At 47.4% G+C, this 21,160-nt stretch overlaps 1 protein-coding gene across 1 annotated transcript in view; it reads right to left on the bottom strand.

The window, feature by feature from the left end:
* Positions 1-20,505, bottom strand: part of LOC122537021 (transcriptional enhancer factor TEF-1) — a gene marked incomplete at its 5' end in the record, with an annotated part of 34,133 nt that extends 13,628 nt beyond the window's left edge. The window contains 2 exons of the mRNA XM_043669897.1: positions 19,363-19,501; positions 20,371-20,505. Of these exons, the coding sequence (XP_043525832.1) occupies positions 19,363-19,501; positions 20,371-20,505 (274 nt within the window). The remainder of the gene's footprint in view (positions 1-19,362; positions 19,502-20,370) is intronic.
* Positions 20,506-21,160: the final 655 nt, after the last annotated feature.

Below are 21,160 nucleotides of genomic sequence, written 5' to 3'. Positions count from 1 at the left end.
GAAAGAGAGAGAGAGAGAGAGAGAGAGAGAGAGAGAGAGAGAGAGAGAGAGAGAGAGAGAGAGAGAGAGGTCAAATCGAACAAAAGAAAAACGAAGAGAAAAGGAAGAAATTATTTGCTGGCACGATTCAATACAAAAATGAGAGGAAAAGAGAGAAAGAGGGGGAAAAAAGAGGGTTGACCGAACACGCAAATAGAACGTTCGCTCATTGTCCAGCGGGAGACCCTTCGCGTTTTTTATCGGCCCTCAAAAACTGAATGCACCCTGCCACTCGAATTGATTCGCGTTCACGTGCGTTTCCCTGTTTTTCCGCCCCTTCAAATTCATCGTGATTCGAGCTGTCTATTTTCGCGTCTTCTATCTTGTACATCTCCACGCGATTTTCCACCCCTCCCGCCCCGTAGAAAATTTCAACGCGTGCGAGAGAGCAACTGAGAATCGAGGAACGTTTCGCAGAAACTTTCGCGCAGCGTCGGAAACGAAACGATCGGCCATTTGTGATGTAATTCTCGACGGTACAATCCAGAGGGAAATGACAAGCGATATTCGATCGCGGGGAGGCCGAAAGAAAAAGAGAAGAGAAGAAAAAGAAAGTAAACGAAAGAGAATAGAAACGGACCATGTTCGAACGATGAATTGATTTCCAGCCAGATTGAATCGAGTAAGTGGCATTCTATCGTAGTATGTGGCACCTTATCGTTGCTTAGATATTTCATAGACGTCAAGACACTCTTTACGGGCCGCGCCCGTAAAACCGGCGCCAGACGACATCGAACGTGTCGTAATTGAAAGAACGTTTGCCGTGCAATAACCAGAATCACGCCACCTTCGGTTTCGTTGTATGCACTGTAGTTGCTCGAAAGAGTTCACTGTCGACGGTTGTTCGACCGATTCGAGATTCCTTGCCGCGTCGTATGGCAACTGGTTTCGAGACGAGAGGCAACGCGTAGGCTGAGAGGAACTGGACGAATTTCAGACAGAAGAGAATAGATTCGGGAGAGACAGTTTTGCTCTCCAGAGGACGACAGTTCATCGATCTTTTTCTTTTTTTTTTTTTTCTAAATTGAAACGAAGAAAAATTTGGCTGTGGGCAAACTGTCTTTTCAAGAATTTTTCATCAGAGGTAGCATAGACATAGAGTCCTTTGCGTTTGTCTTTTGAAATGCCCGAAAATATTCCTACAAACGTAGGAATTTCCACTACCGATGAAAAGTTTCAAAGTACGTGCTGAGCAGTTCCCCAGAGTTTCCGCGTTTTATTTTTGACCGCCGATATGAACCTGCTTGTTGTACGTTGCGCGAAACGAGACAAGAGTAAACGAGAAACAAAAGAAGCTGCGTTTAGTTCACAGAGTAAATCGGAATATTGCCGCCGCGGTCGGTCCGCGACGAATTTTTCGTACGAGCGAGGTTACAAAGCGGTTTACAAAGCGGTTGATTCTTCCGTTTCGTTGGAGATATCTTGGCCTCGAGGAACTCGAAGAGCATCGGGAACTCGAAGACGTTCTGAAGGAGGCCGGAGGAGCTGGAGATCCAGGAGCGTCGTGGTGGAGTTGCTGCTGGCGAGGAAGAGAAAGCGGACATCGTAAGAGGGAGAGGGCGGCAGAGGGTGGCACGGCGAAAGGGGAAACAGGCGGGGCAAGGTTACGGAGAACTCTGAAGCATCGGGAGGAAAATATTCGAGATTCCAGGCGAACCGCGTGATGACTCAATTTCGCAAAGACCGTTAAATGGCCCGCTATGAACCACGCGCCGCTACTGGTCGCGTTCCTTCTCTGTTTTTGAAGGCCGAACATTCTTCGAACTAAAGGGGAGGAAGAGGAGAGTTGCCCCGCGTCGAATTGGCGATCCGCGTTAGCGTGCGAGGGGCCACGTTACAAAGAACGGCTCGCCGCCTTTTCCTCCGTTTCCAACAGCTCCGCCGCCACTTTCGTTCCAACATCGCCGATTCCCTCCAGATCTCGCGGATCGGATAAATTAAACGCTGATTACGCCTACGCGGCGGACGCTCACAGCGAACACAAGTTTGAAGAATCGATTCACCTTACCAGTTTTATGCTACAGATTCCACAAGAACAGACATCCGACCGTAAAATGTGAGAACAAGAACAAGAATTTCCAATTAATTTTCTATTTTGATTATCTCTCGATATTGTTGCGGCTCGACGACGGCAGTCGAAGCAGTATGAATCTGAATCATCGCGCGCTTATATTCGAGAAGTGTGACGATATAGTACAGCGAGTCGATACGATAAAAGATTCTCGCTACTTAACTAACTACTAATCCTTTATAATTAATGTCGCAATTATACTGATATGCAAATGATTGTCGTTGACTGACGGTCACACGATTTACAACGTTAATCGATTCGCGTGGACCGGACGTCACGCGGAATTGTATCGAGTATGTATTGTACTTTCGATTTGATAACGCACTCTATTATATTTAACCACGCACTGTTAATTTTACCAACGCACGAAAGTATCTCCAGGTAACGGCGGCCCTACTTTATACAAACAATGTGACGGTCAATCAGATGAAGCCTTGAGCTTTGACCGGATAACTAAACATAATAGACAAGATAGGACTTTTTGAACAAACGGGTGAGCTTATGAACATATCTAAATAGGATAATTTAGATCAACTGGACGAGAAGCCTAACGTCTTGTACAAATAATTTTAACAATTACGCGCTTCAACACTAGGACTACCAAAATGGTCAAAAATGACCAATTGATAATTTACAGAGTATAAAACAGAGTATTTTTAGAGACTCGAATGAGTCTTCGTGAAATACACAAATAAAAGCTTGTGTGTGTACCCTGTACTGTGTATTATAAAGATTTCCTGTTTCATTTATTTTAACGTCTCTGATATGGAAATTTTATGCTTTACTCAAGTCGGTTAAGTTAGTTTGAGTTTTAAATGTAACAGCGATAGTTTTACGACGATCACAGGATATAGATTACGTTTAGAAATTGGCCCGGGTCCAATGAAAGAAGACTCGATCTATACTTGTCGCCTGAAAGTATTGATTAATCGAGAAACGGCGTTCTACTATAAGATTCTACTGCGAGTAGATTTTACGTTTAACGCGACCAAGATGTATAAAATTTTCAGTAGAGCAAGCTTCCATTTACGTGTTTCACTAAAAATCATTCGAATCTCTGAATACGCACTGTTACAAATGCGTAAAATTTCTGTGGAGTATTGTAAATCGATTATTTTGATCACTTTGGTGGTTTCAGCTTTAAACGAATTGTTTGAGCCGACAAAGTATTCGATATAATATTGCAAAATCAATTCCGGAGTCGCAGTGATTGAAGAAAAATAAATAAAATCGTATATTCCCAGGGAAATCGGGACGACGATGTTGGTTGAAAATACTGGATTGCCATAAAAAAGCCTTGACGTCCAAAGGTGCGTTGAAATCCGATAAAAAGAGTGTAGTAAAAAGCAGGCTATTTCCCTGGAGAAATTTCCGAGAAATTTATTTCGTTCCGTCGTCGATTTGCGATCGAACGAAACACCGATCCTGAATATGAAACGGCAAGAACGCGAAATCTAGAAATCTGTGAAAATCGCGGAGAATTTACGCGAGACCTTCGTTACGGCAAATCAAGTTTTAGTTTCCATAAAAGTCGGCAGATCAAATCTGTAGCTTTGTATCGTGTTAACAACGTAGCAAGGTTGAAAATTTTCTAGAAATTTTCGAAGAAAATACAAATACTGCTGGGTAGAAGTATTGGCAGAAACGTGACTAAGAAAGTCGCAACATTCTGCGATGGGTGCAAAGGAAAAACCACATCTTTGCCTAAACTGTTTCAATAAAACTCACTAAAATTATTATTGCATTATTATGTTATATACTGCTTACATAATAAATATCAATAGAAGCAATATTCAGCTACTGTTTCTTTCCTGTAATCTTAAAGTTCCTCAATTTTTAATATATGCGTAGTTTAATATTTCCTTCGTCGGTCGCCGAAAGATTACTGTCGATCATCAGTGACGTGTTTGAGAAAGATCTACTGAAAGATGTACGTGCCGATCTTTTAAATCGACGCGCGAGTTTCGAGTTCGTTCTAGACATTCGCACGGACCTGTTTCAAAGATGAAATCAAGAGAAGCAGATTTAAAAACCTATCTGTTTTTCGAAAGAATCCTTCGAGCAACGATTCGATCGAAGCGTCGTAGGACGTAGGCGAGGATCGACAAGATCACCATTCACGAACGGGTTCCAATAGGGAAAGTTACAACGGAGGAACAAGAGAGAGCGAGAGAGAGAGAGAGAGAGAGAGAGAGAGAGAGAGAGAGAGAGAGAGAGAGAGAAAAGAGGAAATATGGGGATAGGAAAGGTAGACGAAGAGGAGAGGAGAGACGCGACGAGCAATCAACGTAAATCACTTGGTTGATGCTCAATTTAACAAGAAGGACCATTATGATCGCGAGCTCGAAGTAACGAGCATGAAGAGGAGAGCGACTGTCTCTGTTTCTCTCTCTCTTTCTCTCTGGTCACCCTGTCGTTGCCCTCCTCCCCCCTGCAGAGATTCGTCAGGGGCAGCGTGCAAATTACGCTTTATCGCGAGAAGGTTCGTTTGCGTACGCATCCTGTGTGTGTAAAAACACGCCCTCGAAACGTGGCATTTCCATTTCTTGGCCAATGGCCAAAATTCAATCTTTCGATTTTAATTATTTGTTCATTGAACCGAGCGATTCTGCGTGGCGTAGTCGGTAGAGTTTGAGAGGAATCATCTCCTCTGGTTGCGGATTCATCATCTGGCTGATTCGCCGAGAATTCGTCCATTTCTACTGGAAATCCGCGTTTTGCCCCTTTCGTCGCGGAACATAACGACGTTGCTTCGCGTTGGAAGCCGATAGGCGAGAGTATAACTTAACCGCGGTTAACTCTGCAGAGTTGACTCTGTTAACCGTGAGACGAAGAGACGCGGCTGCAGGAACGGGGCGGACAAAAAGCTGGTGGAAGAACGAGAAACGGGATTCTGCTCGTCCTCCATCTGTTCGGCACCAACGCGCCGAAGGAAGATACGTGCGTCTTGCTACGGCCGCGGTGTTAAGCGCATTAGGTTTCAGGCGACGATCGCCGACGAAACCGCGTGTTTCGGAAGAGGAAAGGAGGTGGAACCGATCTACACCTACGTAGATCCTCCGATAACGGGGACAACATGTGGACAAATTGGAAAAAAATAGATTGGCGAACAACCAAGACGAGAAAATATCGGGTTGGCCAAATTGGGTTTCATTTTTTTTTTTTTCCTAACAGACGGACACATAAGTATGTAACCAACTTTATCTTAAATCGTAAATCCGATACCTGATTGTTCGAGCTTGTCTTGGAAAAAGAAAATGTACGATTTCGTTGGCGTCGATTTCAAAATGAGAAATCACGGAGGAACATTTTGTTTGCGCTACTTTCGAAAGAGGAGGGGGAGGGTGGAAACGCGTGCAAGCTCGTAGAAAGATTATCCGACGAACATGACGAAGAATTGGCGTGCTAAAACGCCTCACTACTGACATCGAGTCGTAAAGTTGCAAAAGGTGATCGAACGAAATGGTCGACAAAATTTTTGTTTCTTAGGAAAAAACAATGCAGTTACAATCTAACTAAACATTTATTTGTCAGTGTTTGTCAAAAATGTGTAACGTCCAATTTAGTTGAATTTTTTGACGTCCAACAGAGAGAGCAATGCTACAGTTGGTTGTACGAGTAGAAAAAGAAAAAAAGAAACAAAGTTTTTCCAAACTCGGTGAAACGGGCGGGCGGTTCGGCGTTGATCGAACGATTGAAAATTCTCGGAAAAATGTGTGGGAGGCCTGTTCGTGGACGTTGGAACGAGGTAAAACGACACACGGACGAGCCCCGGGGACCGTCGGCCAGGCAAAACATTAACGCTCGAACGCTAATTAGTTTGACGAAGTAATAAGTAGGTCGAGGATGTGCTTAAAGAGATAATTAATTAGTAGATAGGGCTCGCAGCGAGGCATTCTTGGCAATCCACTTTCAATTAGCCGTTGCCTCTCGTAGAGAACCGCCAAGTGCATAGCCCGTGTTACGGTGTGTTGGCCGCTGGTTAAAGGCACACGGATCGACGATCTTGGTGCTCGGGCCTTCCGTTGACGGAAGGGATTCGCTTTTGACATGTCGAGGATCTCGGCGCTTGCAATGGTCCTCCGGGCTATTCCGGACTTCACCGCCGAGTACCGTCGTTAATCGATGCTCCGCAAACAGTGGTTCTATGCCCGGCGCTCCTCCAACCCGGCCAAGTGCGTTTAAGCTCGTTTAGTCAATTAGTAATCGTCGAGCAATCCGATCGAGTCGAGGGATACTCGAAAACCTTTACGGCCTTTAAGCTCCTTTCACACTGCGTCCGCCTTTCCCCTTTGGGATACTTCAAACACGGCCCCTTTTCTTTCTTTTTCGTCGGCCGTCCCGCCGTGACAGACTCGACGCGACGATTTTTCCGCGCGATACACACGCGAAACGATCGACAACGCGTGTAGCAAGCGCGTCCCCGGCGGAAAGAGGATTAAAAAGTAAAAAAAAAGAAAAAAAAAAAAAAAGAAAAAGAAAAGAACTTGAAATTTCGCATTTTCCAAATGGTGCGATCGATCCTGCAGGACAAGACGACGACGACGCGGGCGACGGGCGATAAAAATCGGCGGCAAAACAAAGTATTCGGACACGAGGGCGAGTGAGTCGTCAAGCAGCTGATCCGGTAAGACCATTCAGCAAGAAATACCGTGCCACCAACACAAAGACTCTTCGAGAGCGTTTGATACACGAAAAGCTGCATCCTCCTCCTCCTCCTCCTCCACTTCCTCCTCCTTCTCCTCCTCTTCCACCCTGTTTGATGGGCGTGTATACTCGTCGTCTTTTCGTCGACGAGGGGTGGCGAGAGGAGAAGATAGAAGTCGATAAGTGTCCTTGCGCCAGAAGGAGGATCCTCTCGCATCTTGACACGGTGACCCCCACCCCGTTCTTCAAACCCCCATTGCAAAACCCCTACCACCGTGCTCTCTACACAGCCAGTCCTCTCTTCTTCTTATCATCCCTGCCCGCCATTCCATCCATCTTCCTTTCTTTCCATTTTCTTCGCTGCTATGCTACACCACTACCACACCATCCTCTCTCTCTCTCTCTCTCTCTCTCTCTCTCTCTCTCTCTCTCTCTCTCTCTTGCTATATCACTACATGTACACACTGCTAGCCACACATACACACACACACCAACACGCGCAAAGAGCGTGTGTATTCTCTCTCACAGAGAGGTGGTAGTAAAGCTAGGAGGATCCAGCGTCATGGCACACCATACCAGAACCCCTTGCTCGCTCCCTTTCCGGGACCATCCCCGTCCCCCAAAACCCGCGCCTCGTGCTCTGTTCACTAATTGCACATTCTTCGCATAGTTTCGCCACCCTCCGCTCCTGCCAACCCCCATCCACGCCAAGGACGGACGCGAAGGGGGATCGTAAGCCCTCGACACACAACCACCCTCCTCCTCTCTCTCTCTCTCTCGAGCTTCCACGCCGCTCTGCCCGTCCGATCTCCTCTCCGTTCAACCTTCCACGGCTTTTCACGAGGCTGTCCTCGTCGCTCGCGCGCGCCTCGTACGTTCATAGTACCTACTATATCGCGGAATGTGTCCTTCTTGCACCGCGGCAGTATCTCTCTTGCTTCATCCCCCGTTCCACGGACACCCTCGTTCGAGCATCCCCCATACTTTTGTGCCGCTAACTCAGTGAGTCCACGCTTCCCGGAAATCACGTGTGTGAGCCTGAGACTGTGTGTTTTGTGTCGCGAAGTACGTCGAGCGTTTATGTACAGCAGAGCGAGAGAAAGAGAAAGAGAGAGAGAGAGAGAGAGAAGCGAGGGGTGACGCCGCACTCTCGCGTAAGCGTACGCCGAGAGATACGATTATGGGACGATTTTTACGTTGATTCTTTCGAATATTCCAGACCCGATTCGGAAACATCTTCTTCTTCTTTATTTTTCTTTTTGGATTGTCGGAGAAAATAGGTGGCTCTTCGCTTTCTCGACGATGAAAAACAACGTACACGTGGACACGATGATAGTTTCGATCAAAGTCGAGCGAGACAGTGGCGTTGACAAAAATTACCGATCGTGATGAACGTTTCGTTTAACGCGCGTGATATCGCGCAATAATCGAAAGTGTATTCGATGGAATTTTGGCTGGCAGCGTGCAGAGAGAAACACAGACGGTTTAATCGGAGGAGGGAAGGAAAGACGGCGGGGTTTCGTCGCCGCCATCCGGCAGACGATCAGAAATTGAATGGAGGGTCGTGGAAAGGTAAAGGCGTCCGGATAAGTTGTGGCTGTAACCGGGGAAAATAAATTTTCTCTCGGCAAAGCTTGCTGACGCGAGGCCAGACACGTTCGCTCGCTCGCTCGTTGTTGAATCTGCACGCTTTTCTCACGTACAACCCCATAAAACTTCGCACACCGATTCCCCACGCCAATAGGCGCGCGCGCAAGCGTCTCTTTGACCCCTTTTCATTTTTTTTCAAAGGGTGTCTTCTCTCTGGCTCCCCAGATGTCCCGCTCAGACACGTACACACACGTTTCCCTCGAATCGAATAATTTGAGAACAATTTCCAACAGCTTTCCAACACGTTTGAAACTCTTTTCCTCAAACAGCGAGTGATAAATCAAAGCTCCCGTTTCTTTGTCCGATCGTTTCGATTACACGCGCACTGGATAATTATTAATACGCCCGCTGACTCGCGTGAACACCGAAGTCCGTGGTTTTTTGAAGATTTGAATTGATCGTCGCTCTCAATTTTCATTCTTAACGATTCAATTAGAGATGAAGCGTGTTGCCAGATGGTTGATCTTGTTTGTTTTAAGAAGGAAGGAGATCGATTCAAGCATAATGCATTTACAGCGTGTGAAAGCGACAGGTAGCATTTAAATAAAAGGTTTGCAAATAATTTTCGCTCCCTCCCTCTTTACCAATCTTTACGTACTTTTCTCTTATCGTTTCTCGCTGCAATTTTCTCCGACACTGTTCAAAAATCTGCTCGCGAGAGAAGAAACTCTGGCGAAATTGCAGCGAGTGTTTCCGAGATCGGTTCGAAAAGCTACGGACCGGCCGGCCGCGATCGCTCGGCCAGACAGCTCGTAAAAGATGATCGTAAAATGAAAAGGGATTAAAGGCAACGGCCCGGTTTCGTCGCGGGGGCGAGAAGAGTAGTGAGAGAGAAAAGAGAGTCAGGAAGGAAGGAAGGAAGGAAGGAAGGAAGGAAGGAAGGAAGGGCGAAAACCAAGGAGTGTATATCCCCGGATTTACGAGCACGATAAACGGGATTATACGCCTTCCGTAAACCTTGAAACGATCTTTCGAGTAAGCGCATAGTTTGCGTAAGACTGCTATTTCTTCTCTCCACCCCCGTGTCGCCTTTGATTTCGTTTCCACCGAACCTCTTTTCTCCATTTCGTCCTCTTTCTCTCCTACTCTCTCTCTCTCTCTCTCTCTCTCTCTCTCTCTTTCACTCGTTCGTTCGTTATAGTCCACGATCGCGCCGTTTGATTAGCTCGCTGGTTCTCCTTTTTCGACGCGCTTCGATTTAGAGGGGAGAGGTGTTCTTTCTTCATTTCCTTCCCCGGAGGGTTAAAAGAAACGGGAACTCGTACGTTACGAGTTGAATTAGTCGCAGCTATTAGAAGTACATGTTTGCGAACGCTCGAAGCACGGGTCGCGATTCTCGCCGGTTGGAAACTTTTCAACAACTCGGGGAACTTGGGGATCCTCGAAACTCTGCGAGTCTCGCGATCACCGAGAGAGAGAGAGAGAGAGAGAGAGAGAGACTCTGACGAAATTTTCAACGACCGACTTGCCCACGAGAAATGATCTACGTTCGTTCTTCCTCCGATGACACTTTTCTTCCTAAGTAAATTTCTATCTAGAATACAAACGGGGACAATCGAGTGATTTTTCATTTTTTATTAAAACGAAAAAAAAAAGAGAGAGAAAGAAGACACGACAAGCGGTAATTGAAATTTAGCGTACGGAGGCAGCAGAAAAGTAAAAGAAGAGGGAAAGAAGAGGGAAAAGAAGAGCTCGGCTGGCACGCGTTCGGAAGGAGAGCACCGCGCGTTCAGAGCGTCGGTTTTCTGGGGATGTAAGGGGGTGCGCCGCGAATTAATATTCATTACCTCGTGGCAAACGAGGCAAAGGCGAAACGGCCTGCTCCAGCTTCTACAAATATGAAACGAGGTAGTCGTTGCGCTAATTAAAATACCTGGCCGCTTTCTTGGCTGAACGAGAGATCCGTAGGCATCCTCTTTCCTTCTATACTCCGGCGAAAATTGATGGCTAGCCTGTTCCTGGGAGGGAGACGAACTCTCTACTCAGCCGTCTTCTCTCCGGCTGCTTAAAATCTCCGTCCTTCCAACAATATTCTATATTCTTTCGAGCGATAACATTTGGAAAGAGAATTTTCCAAGTGGAAAGCCAGAACAGTGGTAGACTGCTAGGAAATTTGAACGTTTGAATCGTGTTGGTCGGAAAGGTATCGTCAGACGGTGACGCGACTTGTTGCGATGCCATCGGAGGGAGATGGATACTCGTGTATAATTTCCAAGGTTGAAGTGGATTTGGAAAAGGAAGAGGATCGGCGAGCAACGAGCGCACAAAAGATATAGACAGAGAAGACGTGCACGTATACACGTACAAGTGGACGCGGAGGACGTGGAGGATAAGAGGACAGGACGACCGAGGGATGTAATAATCTGCGTCCGCATTGTCCGTCTTGCCGGCATGGTCGAGTCCTTTGACATCTCGCGGAGTTTAATTAAACTCGAGCGTATAATAGCTCCCCGTCGAGAAGGCGAGCCGAGGTCCAACGTCGTTGTCCGACGCCCTGCTACCGAACGCCGTGCACCGTCGCGTCTAACATTTCGCCGCCGGCACCTGCGTCGTTTCGCCCTCTCACCCGGCGACTACGACTACGACTACGACTGCGAGACATCCGTCGGGCGCAGCAACCGCTTCGACATAACGCGCCATTCTATCCGTCCACCGCATTGTATCCGTCTTTGCTGCGAAATTTCAACCCCCTCTCCTGCGGAATTTTATCGTCGACCTACCGCGACGTCTTGACAATCATTTGAAATTCTCCGCGTACTACGAATATAAAAGAAATAGTTATTTAATGAACCGAAGAACCGTCGCTCGGTTGAACGTGCAGTCGCTGACGGAAGTTTAAACGAAAGTGGAGGAGGATCTCTCGGCGAAATGATTTTGATGCTTGATAGCGGAATAGTCGGGGCAACGGTTTTAATTGGAGGGAAACTAGGTCGTGGAAGTTTTAAGAATCTGGCAGACAGTCGGCCGGAAAAATGAATAAAGTGAGATTCTTCTCATCGATCGATTCTTCCGTCATTAGATATCCAGTGGAAGCACGTTTTTAACGTTTGTTGCACTAGTAGTAGTACGTGCGTACGTACACTTGACACAAGTTTGCTTTTGGTGAATGCTGAAATACCTTCAGGAGTCAACGAAAGAGTAAGCTGCGAGGAAAGAGCCTGGCTTGTGACTATACGTGGCACGGTGACATCCTCTGGTCTACGAGGCTCTACGAGCCTCTCTCGTAACGAGAGAGTTTCATCTTTTCTTTCCGACATGTTTCGCGTCTTTCCAACTTGAACGTCGCGAACACGATCCCCAAGAGAAGAATCCACCGTGCCGTGTCAATGCCTATAATTTCACGCTTCAACGACGTCTCGGCATCGGATTATTGGATCGGATATCAAGAAAAGAAGAGAGAGAGAGAGAGAGAGAGAGAGAGAGAGAGAGAATGGTCCTAGCGATCGTTGTCCTGCACCGAAAAGAGTAGAGTGAATGTCCTTACAACAGAACGAAGACCCTGGGGATCGGCCATCGTCTTGGAAAAGATGAAAGACCGATCGAAATTGCCGGCTGGAACACTGCTTCCGACTCTCTCGAAAATTCTTCTCCTCTCGTCGCTTCGACTACGACTACCCCTTATAGGTGTACGTGTGTTACACACGTCGTCGAATCCCTCCGTTTGCTAGAATTTAGTTGCGCCTTTCCAACTAAATTCTAACATCAGCCAGCCAATTGAAAATCTAACGAAATCATGTGTTCGACGCGCATCTTCTTGAACAGAAGAAGGACGAGCGTTCAAAGTTGGGAAAAAGAGTTGGTTCGTTTGATACCCCAAACGGGGTATCAGCACGGAGTTTGAGAATTGCGAGGGAGAGCGTCGTTGCCGGTTGAGACACTCTCCTTCCGCCGGTCAATAACTGGACACTGCCTTCTCTCCACCCTCTGCACAACCTTGTTCTATACCGCATTCGTGGTCTCTCGTTGCACCTCTCTCTTTCTCCCTCTCTTTCGCCCTTTGCTCGTCTGTCCATCTCCTACGTCTTCGAGGGAAACTGAAACGCAACTGAACGCGCTCCCGTCGCATCGAAGACCAGAACTGAACTTGACCACCCCTCTACAATGAATAATAACGAAACCCAGCCACGTCAGAATGTTTACGGGTCGCATCGAGCCACTTTATTTGCTCGATTACGAGATTAACGTATATCCTCGAGGATGCAGAGATTCTCGAAACAATTTTCACGACAAGATCAATATTTGTTAAATGTCGCGACGAACACCTTGCGTTGCAAATTTTCTCGTAAAAAATCCGCAGAGGGAAAACGATCGAAGCTTCTCTGTCGAACCACCGACCAGAGTTGGCGATTCTTGCAGAATGACGAAGCTACCGGGGCAAAAATTGTCCTGTGTAAAGAGAGAGAGAAAGAGAGAGAGAGAGAGAGTGTCGAGACACGAAAGCACGTGAAGAGACTAGTTTCCAAACATTAGCTCGGGCTTCGCCCCGGCGTTGCACAACGCGCAAAATGATTTCCAGCTATTCCTGTTACAAAGCTATCCCGTGACACAAAGGACTCGGGGAATCGCTTGATGACCATTCAGAAACGAGCGGTTGCCAGCGGGGCATATGTATGCGGCAACCAGGTTTCTCCCTACAATGCTATGATTCATAGGCGATCGTGACGTTACGTACGATTTCCCGGAGTGGATCAATCGGACGACTCACAAACCCACGAGGGATACACGCCTCTTCAAAATCGGAAGACCAACGAAGGTGAACGTGACTCGTCGGACGTTGTGAACGGCAGCAGACATTTACACGCGCGCACGCAACGATAATCGATACGGTTGAATTCTCACGAAGACAGAGAGAGAGAGAGAGAGAGGGAGAGAGAGGGAGAAAGAGAGAATGCTCAAAAAAAAAAAAAAAGATAAAATCAACCCTCCCTCGATCGTTCGTTGAACCGACTCGCGATATACGGAACAATCTTCGTAACTTTAGCGAGATTTCAGTCGTTTCCTCTCGAGACTCGAGACTCGAGACTCGAGACTGACTGCGCTTACCGAACGAAGAACGAAGGCCTGTAATAATATAAACCGGGGCTTGGACGCGGCTACTCGCGAGCTTGCCTCGAACGAATGTGCTCCAAACGGACGTTGGCCTACGTGTTACCAGCGATCAGATAACCCCGTCAGGGTGTATTCTCGCGTGTCTCTCTCTGCCAGTAGGTATCTATCGGGTGTTCGAACTGAAACTTTTCTCGCGCGGCGAGAGCTTTCGTCGTTCAGGGGATTAGGGACGCAACAGGCGCTGCCTGCCCGCGTACGCGTCACGCGTTTTGCGTATTTCTGACGGCGATTTTCGAGAGGCTGCGGCGCTCTCGATCCTCTAATTTTACTTGCCATGCAGCGCGATCGTCGATCATAGCCAAGTTTCCTCTCTCAACTTTACTTTCCTTTCAATTAAACCTAAAAAACCACGTGCACGAATAGGCGTAACAGTTTTTACCTTATCTACTTTTATCCAGGTTGCTTGGCATTTTTCGCATTTTGCTGGATCGGGGAAACGCTGTCTAACTCGTGTTTTCTCTGTCTAACGCAGTCTTTCAAATAGCCCGTGGCTTTTAACTAAAACGGTGAAAAAAAAAATCGATCCAACTGCGAACTATTACCATCTGTTGTACAAAACGCTAATGGCAAAGACCAAAGCCATTCGTCGGGAACAGAGAACGGGGGAGGGGGGGACATAATCTCGGTGTTGCTTGGAACTTTCAACGATTCTTGACCAAGGTGTCTGTACCATGGCTCGGCGTGGTGTCCCGAGTCATTATCGGCGTATTGAAAACGAGTTTTCTGGGTAGTCGAACTTTTTCGCCCGGGGAGAAGCTGGTGACGCAATGGTTAACAGGTTTCGAGGCGTGTTCGTCCACTGCATGTACATACGTACGTATGTAATTCGCTATACAGGCGAGTCTGTAACGAGTTCAATTTTCAGACAGAAAATCGAACGCTTCGATTTCGTTTCCGCGAAAAATTTATCGCGCGTCTCGACACTCCGTAATCAGCGAGTCTCTCGAGAATTTCTTTGAAATTCAAGTGCTAATTCAAATTCAAAATCGTTGGATTTTCTCGTTATCACGCGAATGGAGCACATTGTACAAGAGGTTTCCAGCTTGGCTACCGGTAAAGATCTGGCGAGGTTCGCGATTTATCTGTTTAAATACGACCCGAGGCGATGCACAGCCCGCTCGTGTTTAAACGGCTTGCTACCTGATCTTTCGCGTTCTCGCTCGCTTACTCTCTCGCACGCCGCGTGAAAGTTTCCATCGAACTTGCCATAAAATCATTTCCTGCCGTTTAACGTCGTACACACACACGTACACGCGCGCGCGTACACGAAACGTTCGATGATTTTATCCTAGCCGACGCTGTAGACGCGCGCGTTAATGGAATTCGTTTTCAACTGTTGAAGTTTTAATTAGCCAGCAGTGCTTCGGGTAATTAGAGAATCATTCGCGCGAATTACCTTACTGCGGGCCGATGTTTGATATTTATTTCGGACGTAACGTTTTCTAGCGTAGCGCGAGGTTCTCTTCGTTTTTTCCAGACCACGTTCGTTCTTGTCTCTTTCACACGATTCAGGTTGTCAAACGATAAAAAGGTGTCCGATGTTTTAGACTTACGTTTTCCTTCCTTTCGCGTCGTTTGAATGTAAAAATTTTTTCGAAAGCCCGGATGATCAAGGGCAATTAATTAAAAACTCTGCCAGCAGCGTTTTTCCGTCCGAATCAAAGGAAATTTAATCTGATCGAGACGCTTCAAAGCTCGATCGTCTTCCACGCTGTCCAGAGACAAAAGACGGTCGACTTTTTTTTCCCTTCCCTCTCTCTTTTGCATTTTGCACGCCAGTTTCGCGCAGGCAGATATTTCGAAAATTTCACGAGCGAGCTTTTGGTTTCAACGGGATCTCCTCAAACTCGCCGTTTCATCAATTGTCGTTCAACTCTGGATATTCAACGTTCGATAAAAAGGAACGAGAAGAAAATTGCACTACAAGTTTCAGAGGAAACGAAACGGTGGATCCAGTCACCGAGAAGGGAAAAGGACGTTGTTGTTAACGTTTTCACGCACGTTTGAATTTTGACAATCTTCGAGAGGAAACTTGGTCCTCGCTTTCTCACCCCTCGCGTTGCACGATGCAAAGTCATCGTATCAAAGAAACGAACTCGCGACTGTCAAAGCAACAGCTTCGCTCTTTGAGCAAGTGGATCGTGGTTGTACGATCTTTCTTCGCAAAGTTGTAGCAGTTGAAATTATCGACGATTGTTCGATCATTGTCGATTCGACAGTCTTCCGAGTTGCACTTGTTTCCGAACGATCGACGAATTCATTCTCGGTGTAGATAGACAGAAAAATCGAGTCGCCGATGTTTCGATCGATCTGCAGAGACGAGCAGAGTCGCCGAGTCGAAGGATATCGCGTAAGATTCCGCAAAAAGGGTTTCGATCCGGAGAGCAGCGGACCGACGCCGCGCGTCCTTTTTCTCCACGTCCGTTTTGAGAGAGAGAAAGAGAGAGAGAGAGAGAGAGAGAGAGAAAGAGAGGCTGAACAAAGCGAAAAAAGGGGCAAGAGACTGCCGGTCGTCGGCGTCCGGCATCCAATAAACCGGTAGAAATAGAAGGATGCGCGTTCTGCGGAGCACGGAGCAGCGCTTAGACGAGCGTTTAGCTTCTTGCCTGGGCTCCTGCCGGACAAAAGGAGGAAGAAAAAGAGCCGGCGCAGCCTGCGGTCTCGGCCAACATTTTCGAGTTTCTTCGAGCGGCGTTTGGGTCAACGTTCCGTGACCGGACCACCGCCCAGTAACTATCTTTTCTTGCAAATTTCCTTGGCGAGCGTGGGGGGGCCCCGCGATTTCGAAGATCGACGCGAGAATGACGCGAGAAAAAAATTATAAAATTCGACGTTTAACTAACACGAAAGTGGTCGATAGCTCGCATAGAATCTGTCTTTACTTTCGAGTGTTATTTATAGTCTTTGGGTGGTACCCTTGTTCCTTCTAGGAATATCTAGAATTCCTAGAAAGTGCGAGGATCGTTTGTGTCTGTTTTATATTGTATCCTTCGATGGAAATTTTCGAGTTTCTTTAACCCCTTTGGGCAACTATTGGCGCCAAAGGGTTAACAAAACACGTTGCCTCGTATGTATGTACGTGCGTCAGCGAACGTTTGAAAAATTCGGCGAGAGAGATAATCTCGATCGAGTCCCCCCAGAGCGGAATACTCGAGGAGGATCGAGGCTGGAGAACCGAGTTATGCCGTTCCGCTTCCATTAAATGATTAATGTCTCGAGGTACGTCTGATTAATGTTTCAAGCGGGCGTCGATGCGGCCAAGTTCGTAGTTGGTTTGGCTTCAAAGCCAAACACGAATTCTCCGAGGGACCATTCCGCGATCGAAAGATACCGCGCGCCCACGGGTACTTCGTTTCGCCGGGCATGTAATCTCCGATAAAGTTTCCACCAACTGGATAACGCCGCTATTTATCATCGAAATCCCGGCGTTTGCCACACCTTTCGCACGCGCGCGCGCTACTTTTGCCGATCGCGGTTCTCGCGCGCGTTTAAATTTCGCAGACACTTTAAATTATAGTTCGTCACATTGCCAGAGATCCAGACACAATTCCACGGTGGATCTTTATCTGAAAAATTTCCAAAGGAAATCGTGGGTTTTGCTTCGACAGAGAAAACACGTGGAAAGTAGGTGGAGGGCGTAATAACGTTTGGAGAAGCGGGGGTGGATGTTGATGGTGGTGGAGGTTCGTCGGGGCCGATTCACCGTGAGGTTCGGGCTCCTCGGGCCGCGGAAACGATCGCTCTTTCGTGGAGAAATCTCGTCGGCGTGGGCGTCGACGTCCTGATGGAAAAAGAAGAGCGGAAAGAGAGACGGGGGCGGCGGCGCGAGTGAGAGCGAGTGAGAGCGAGGAAAGACGACCGGGACGGCCGAGGAGAGAGGTCGAAGGAGGTAAATTGCCCCGAGATATTTAATCCCGTGGAAAGGCCGAGGGATCCTTTATTGGCTCGGCGAGTGAGCAACGGGCAAGATAAGTTTCCCATAGGATCGATGGCCAATCGCGTTAAGCGATTTTCGCGCCTCGTTATCCTTTGTTTCCATCCGCGTTCGACGGACGTCGATGGAAACTTTCCGTCTCTTTTTCACTTTCTTCACCTTTCCTTTCCTTTCCTTTCCTTTCCTTTCCTTTCCTTTCGTATCGATTTTACATCGTGTCTCGCTCTCGACCATTCTCGATCGCTCGCTTGTCACGACCGAGTTACACGACGACGACGACGACGACGACGACGACGACTAGCGTTCGAGATGCCTTTTTGCAAATATCTAACCGCTCGGCTAATGGTATAATCTTCAGAGGAGAAGAGAAGTCTGTCTGGCAGGAAGCGAATAAATAAACGAACGAAATAAATTTTCCCCTCCAGGTGTAATGCGTTAAGAATTCGACGACGACCGATGCTCCTGTTCCCTTTTGTTTTCATCGGCGGCTTGGCTGTCGGTTCCGGCGAGCCAGACACACACGCTCGAATTAAGCTTGGTTTTCACAGAATGATCACGGGCCAAGATTGAATTGCCACCCGTCGGCTTTCGCCGCGGAGTGCTTTCGAAAATTAAGCGACATTGTGCCTTAACGAATAGGGATTCAAGCCTGTGTGTCTGCCTGGAAAAGAGAAGAAAACACAAACAAACGAAAAAAAAAAAAAAAGGAAAAAGAGAACAAACACGTGGCAAGAAGGGCGGCAAGCGCGAGCGTGAAGTAGAAAAAGAATTGACGGCGCCAATTTCAAATCGTTTCTCGATTTGTGAAATCTTAACAGAGACAGAGAGAGAAAAGAGGAAACTGTATATAGCTTCGCTCCTAGTCGAGTTCGACGTTTGATTTTTAACACTGGAACTACCAAAATGGTCAAAATGGCCAATTTGTAACTCTTGTTCGACATTTTACAGATGTGTTTTAGAGTGTAATTTTATGAGACGGTACACTTGTAAAATTTTCTATTTTTTTTTTTTTTCTTTTACTTTAACATCCCTGATGGAAATCGTCGAAAGTTCTAGCGGTTAATTTACATCGTCCCTGACTGAATTATTTCCAAGATGAAAAGTAAAACAGCGGATGGAAAGAGATACCATGGTGAAAAAAACGGAGGAGAAAAATGGTTCGTTGAAAAGGGGTGAGAAAGAAAATGTGTGTGAAAAGTGGGAAACTATATTAGGACAAAGATGCTGGTGAAGCGGAGGGGGGCTATCTTTCGAGGCGTGGCATTATTGCCTCGGTGGTGAGCTCATGGCGGTTAATGGCGGTGACTACGGTGGTACCGGTGGTCGTAGCAGGTAATATCTGTTCGGTCACGTAGACTGACCTCAGCATCAAGCAATAACGACCCTCGGCACCGACGTTTCTCTACCATCGCGCGTACGTGAAGCGCGAGGAATCGTGCGGATCCTTCGTGCCGCGATATTTCTCTCCGCGGAGATATTCTTTAACCAACGAGCCGATTCCTTCCGAGTGAGAATCACCCTTCTCTCTTTCTTTTTTTCTCTCGCTCTTTGCGAGTCTCGAGTTTCTCGTTTCGAATCGTTTCAACTATTTCTTTTCTTAAACATTCCGCCCCCCTGGTGTCCAATTTGTCGCGCGTTAGTAAGAAACCTACTGGAAAGGTTGGAAAAAAGAAATCTAATCTACCTAAATAAATGGCGATGTTCTTTTCCGTTAATCTGCGGAAGAAAATAACCAAGTATCGAGATACTTTGAAAAGGTAGCGTGCGAGTACCTACGTATATACACGAACGCGAACGTGTGGATACCGCTCCACTATTTTCTTTCTTTTTCTTGCCCTTTCATTTGTTTTTCCTCCCTTTCACTCTAGCAAAAACGTCGGAGAGAGATTTGCCAGGAAATTGCTCGACTCACCGTACATCTTCCCTTCGTCGGACAGGATGATTTTGCGTCGGCCGCATGGCGGATATATAGTGAGTGCTTCCTGGAAGCTCTGCTCGATATCCGGCGACCATACACCCTCCGCGTCCGCTGCCGATAGGTCCTTCTCGTCCTGCAAAATACGAACGCCTCGATAGGATAGGATTTCTCACAGACTTTCTGCCCGTTTCATGGGTGAAACTTCCCCTTTTCCACCCTCTCTCTCTCTCTCTCTCGTGTGAAACGCGTTCGATCGTTCGAGAATGTCCCGTGTCCGCGTATTCCGTTTGAAGATTTCGATCCCGGCCGATATTATCCCCTCGCGATGACACGCCACACGCGCATGGTTTATCCTTCAACTTCATCGTTGCATTCGACGTTTTTCTTTTTGAGAGTTTTAGATACTAGCAGAGAGAAACTCTTGACGATTGACGCGACTCGGTTGCTCCGTCGAATCGATTGAAATTACGCAATTACGATCGACGAGGTTGCGTCGGAGGTTGCATCGGAGTTAGAAATTACGGGCGAATGAAAAATTCCAAACGAGTCGGAGGAGAGAGAGGTCAGCGTCGCGCGGAACAGAGCGAAGCGGAGCGGAGCGTTCGGATCAACGTCTCCCCGGAGAGACGGGAAAAAAGTCGAAACGAATCGACGAGGAAGGGAAAGTCTTTTCCGAGAAGTCCGGTCACGTTTATAATATTGGCTGGCACGCAATCCCGCTGCAGCTGAGAACTCGTTCGGCCACGAGGAAGACTACGTACGTATATTCGCGATTTCGTGTCTCTCGGCGATTTCGTGGTGAAATCGTGCCACGGTCGTGCAAAGAGTTTCATCTGGTCGCGCGGCAAGTGAACATTGTGTACGATCGGGCGGAGAATTTTACCGACGTGGGTAACGTGGAATTTTGAAACAACTCTGTCTGTATGTGTGCGTGCGCGTGCAATTTGTACTTTTTTTTTTTTCTTTTGAGAGGTTTGGGAAGTAGGTATAAACCGAACTTACATCGCTAATTTCGCCAACGTCGAGGTTCTTGGTATCCGAGCCGGAGCCGTTCGCGTCGGGCGGCGGCCCGGAACTCGTGGGAGTCCACGGCGCGGAAATGGTGTCGGCTGCAGCCACCGCACTGCCTGTAACAATCAAACACGTCCATCATGCAACATTAATAATTCTCTGTCAAATATAAAAATAACAAAAAAAAAAAAAAAAAAAAAAAAAAAAAAAAAAAAAAAAAGGAAACCGGCCCTCAAAGAGAAAAGTAAAACGAGAAGAAAGTGCGTTTCGATGAGCGGCGAGCGTCGACCGGTCGACGATTGCGCACCACGTGGACCGGAATTGGCGCCAGTAGGGGTAAACCAGTAGGGGTAGACTGCGCCTGGCGCAGGGGTAGGGACAAAGAACGTGGAAATGGGGTTGGTTGGCGTCCAGCGCCGGCAGACGCACCCGACCCCCTCTTCCGCGCGATTCCGTATCACCAGAAGGAAAAACGAACGGCACCAGTCGGCACGCGGCGTCGCGACGCACTCTATCGTACGCGTTTCGTCCATCCGCGAAACAACTGTACGTGTCGACATCCTGTCGCTCGGCGCGTAACCATCGAGCAAGCAAACAAACAAACAAACAAACAAACAAACAAACAAACAAACAGACGAACAAACACTCGGCGGGTGTGAACTGACGAAGAGATCACGAACACGTTGTGACAGTGATTGGCGAAACGACTTTTCTCATTCTCGGTTGGTCGCCGCAAGCTCGATCGTCGACTCGATCCTTGAACTTCCGACGACCAGCGACC

Source organism: Frieseomelitta varia, unplaced genomic scaffold, assembly GCF_011392965.1.
Source record: "Frieseomelitta varia isolate USP_RPSP 00005682 unplaced genomic scaffold, Fvar_1.2 scaffold_885, whole genome shotgun sequence".
NCBI classification, from domain to species: Eukaryota; Metazoa; Arthropoda; class Insecta; order Hymenoptera; family Apidae; genus Frieseomelitta; species Frieseomelitta varia.
Note: the sequence above shows the minus strand (reverse complement) of the source record. Positions and strands in the feature narration are given on the sequence as shown.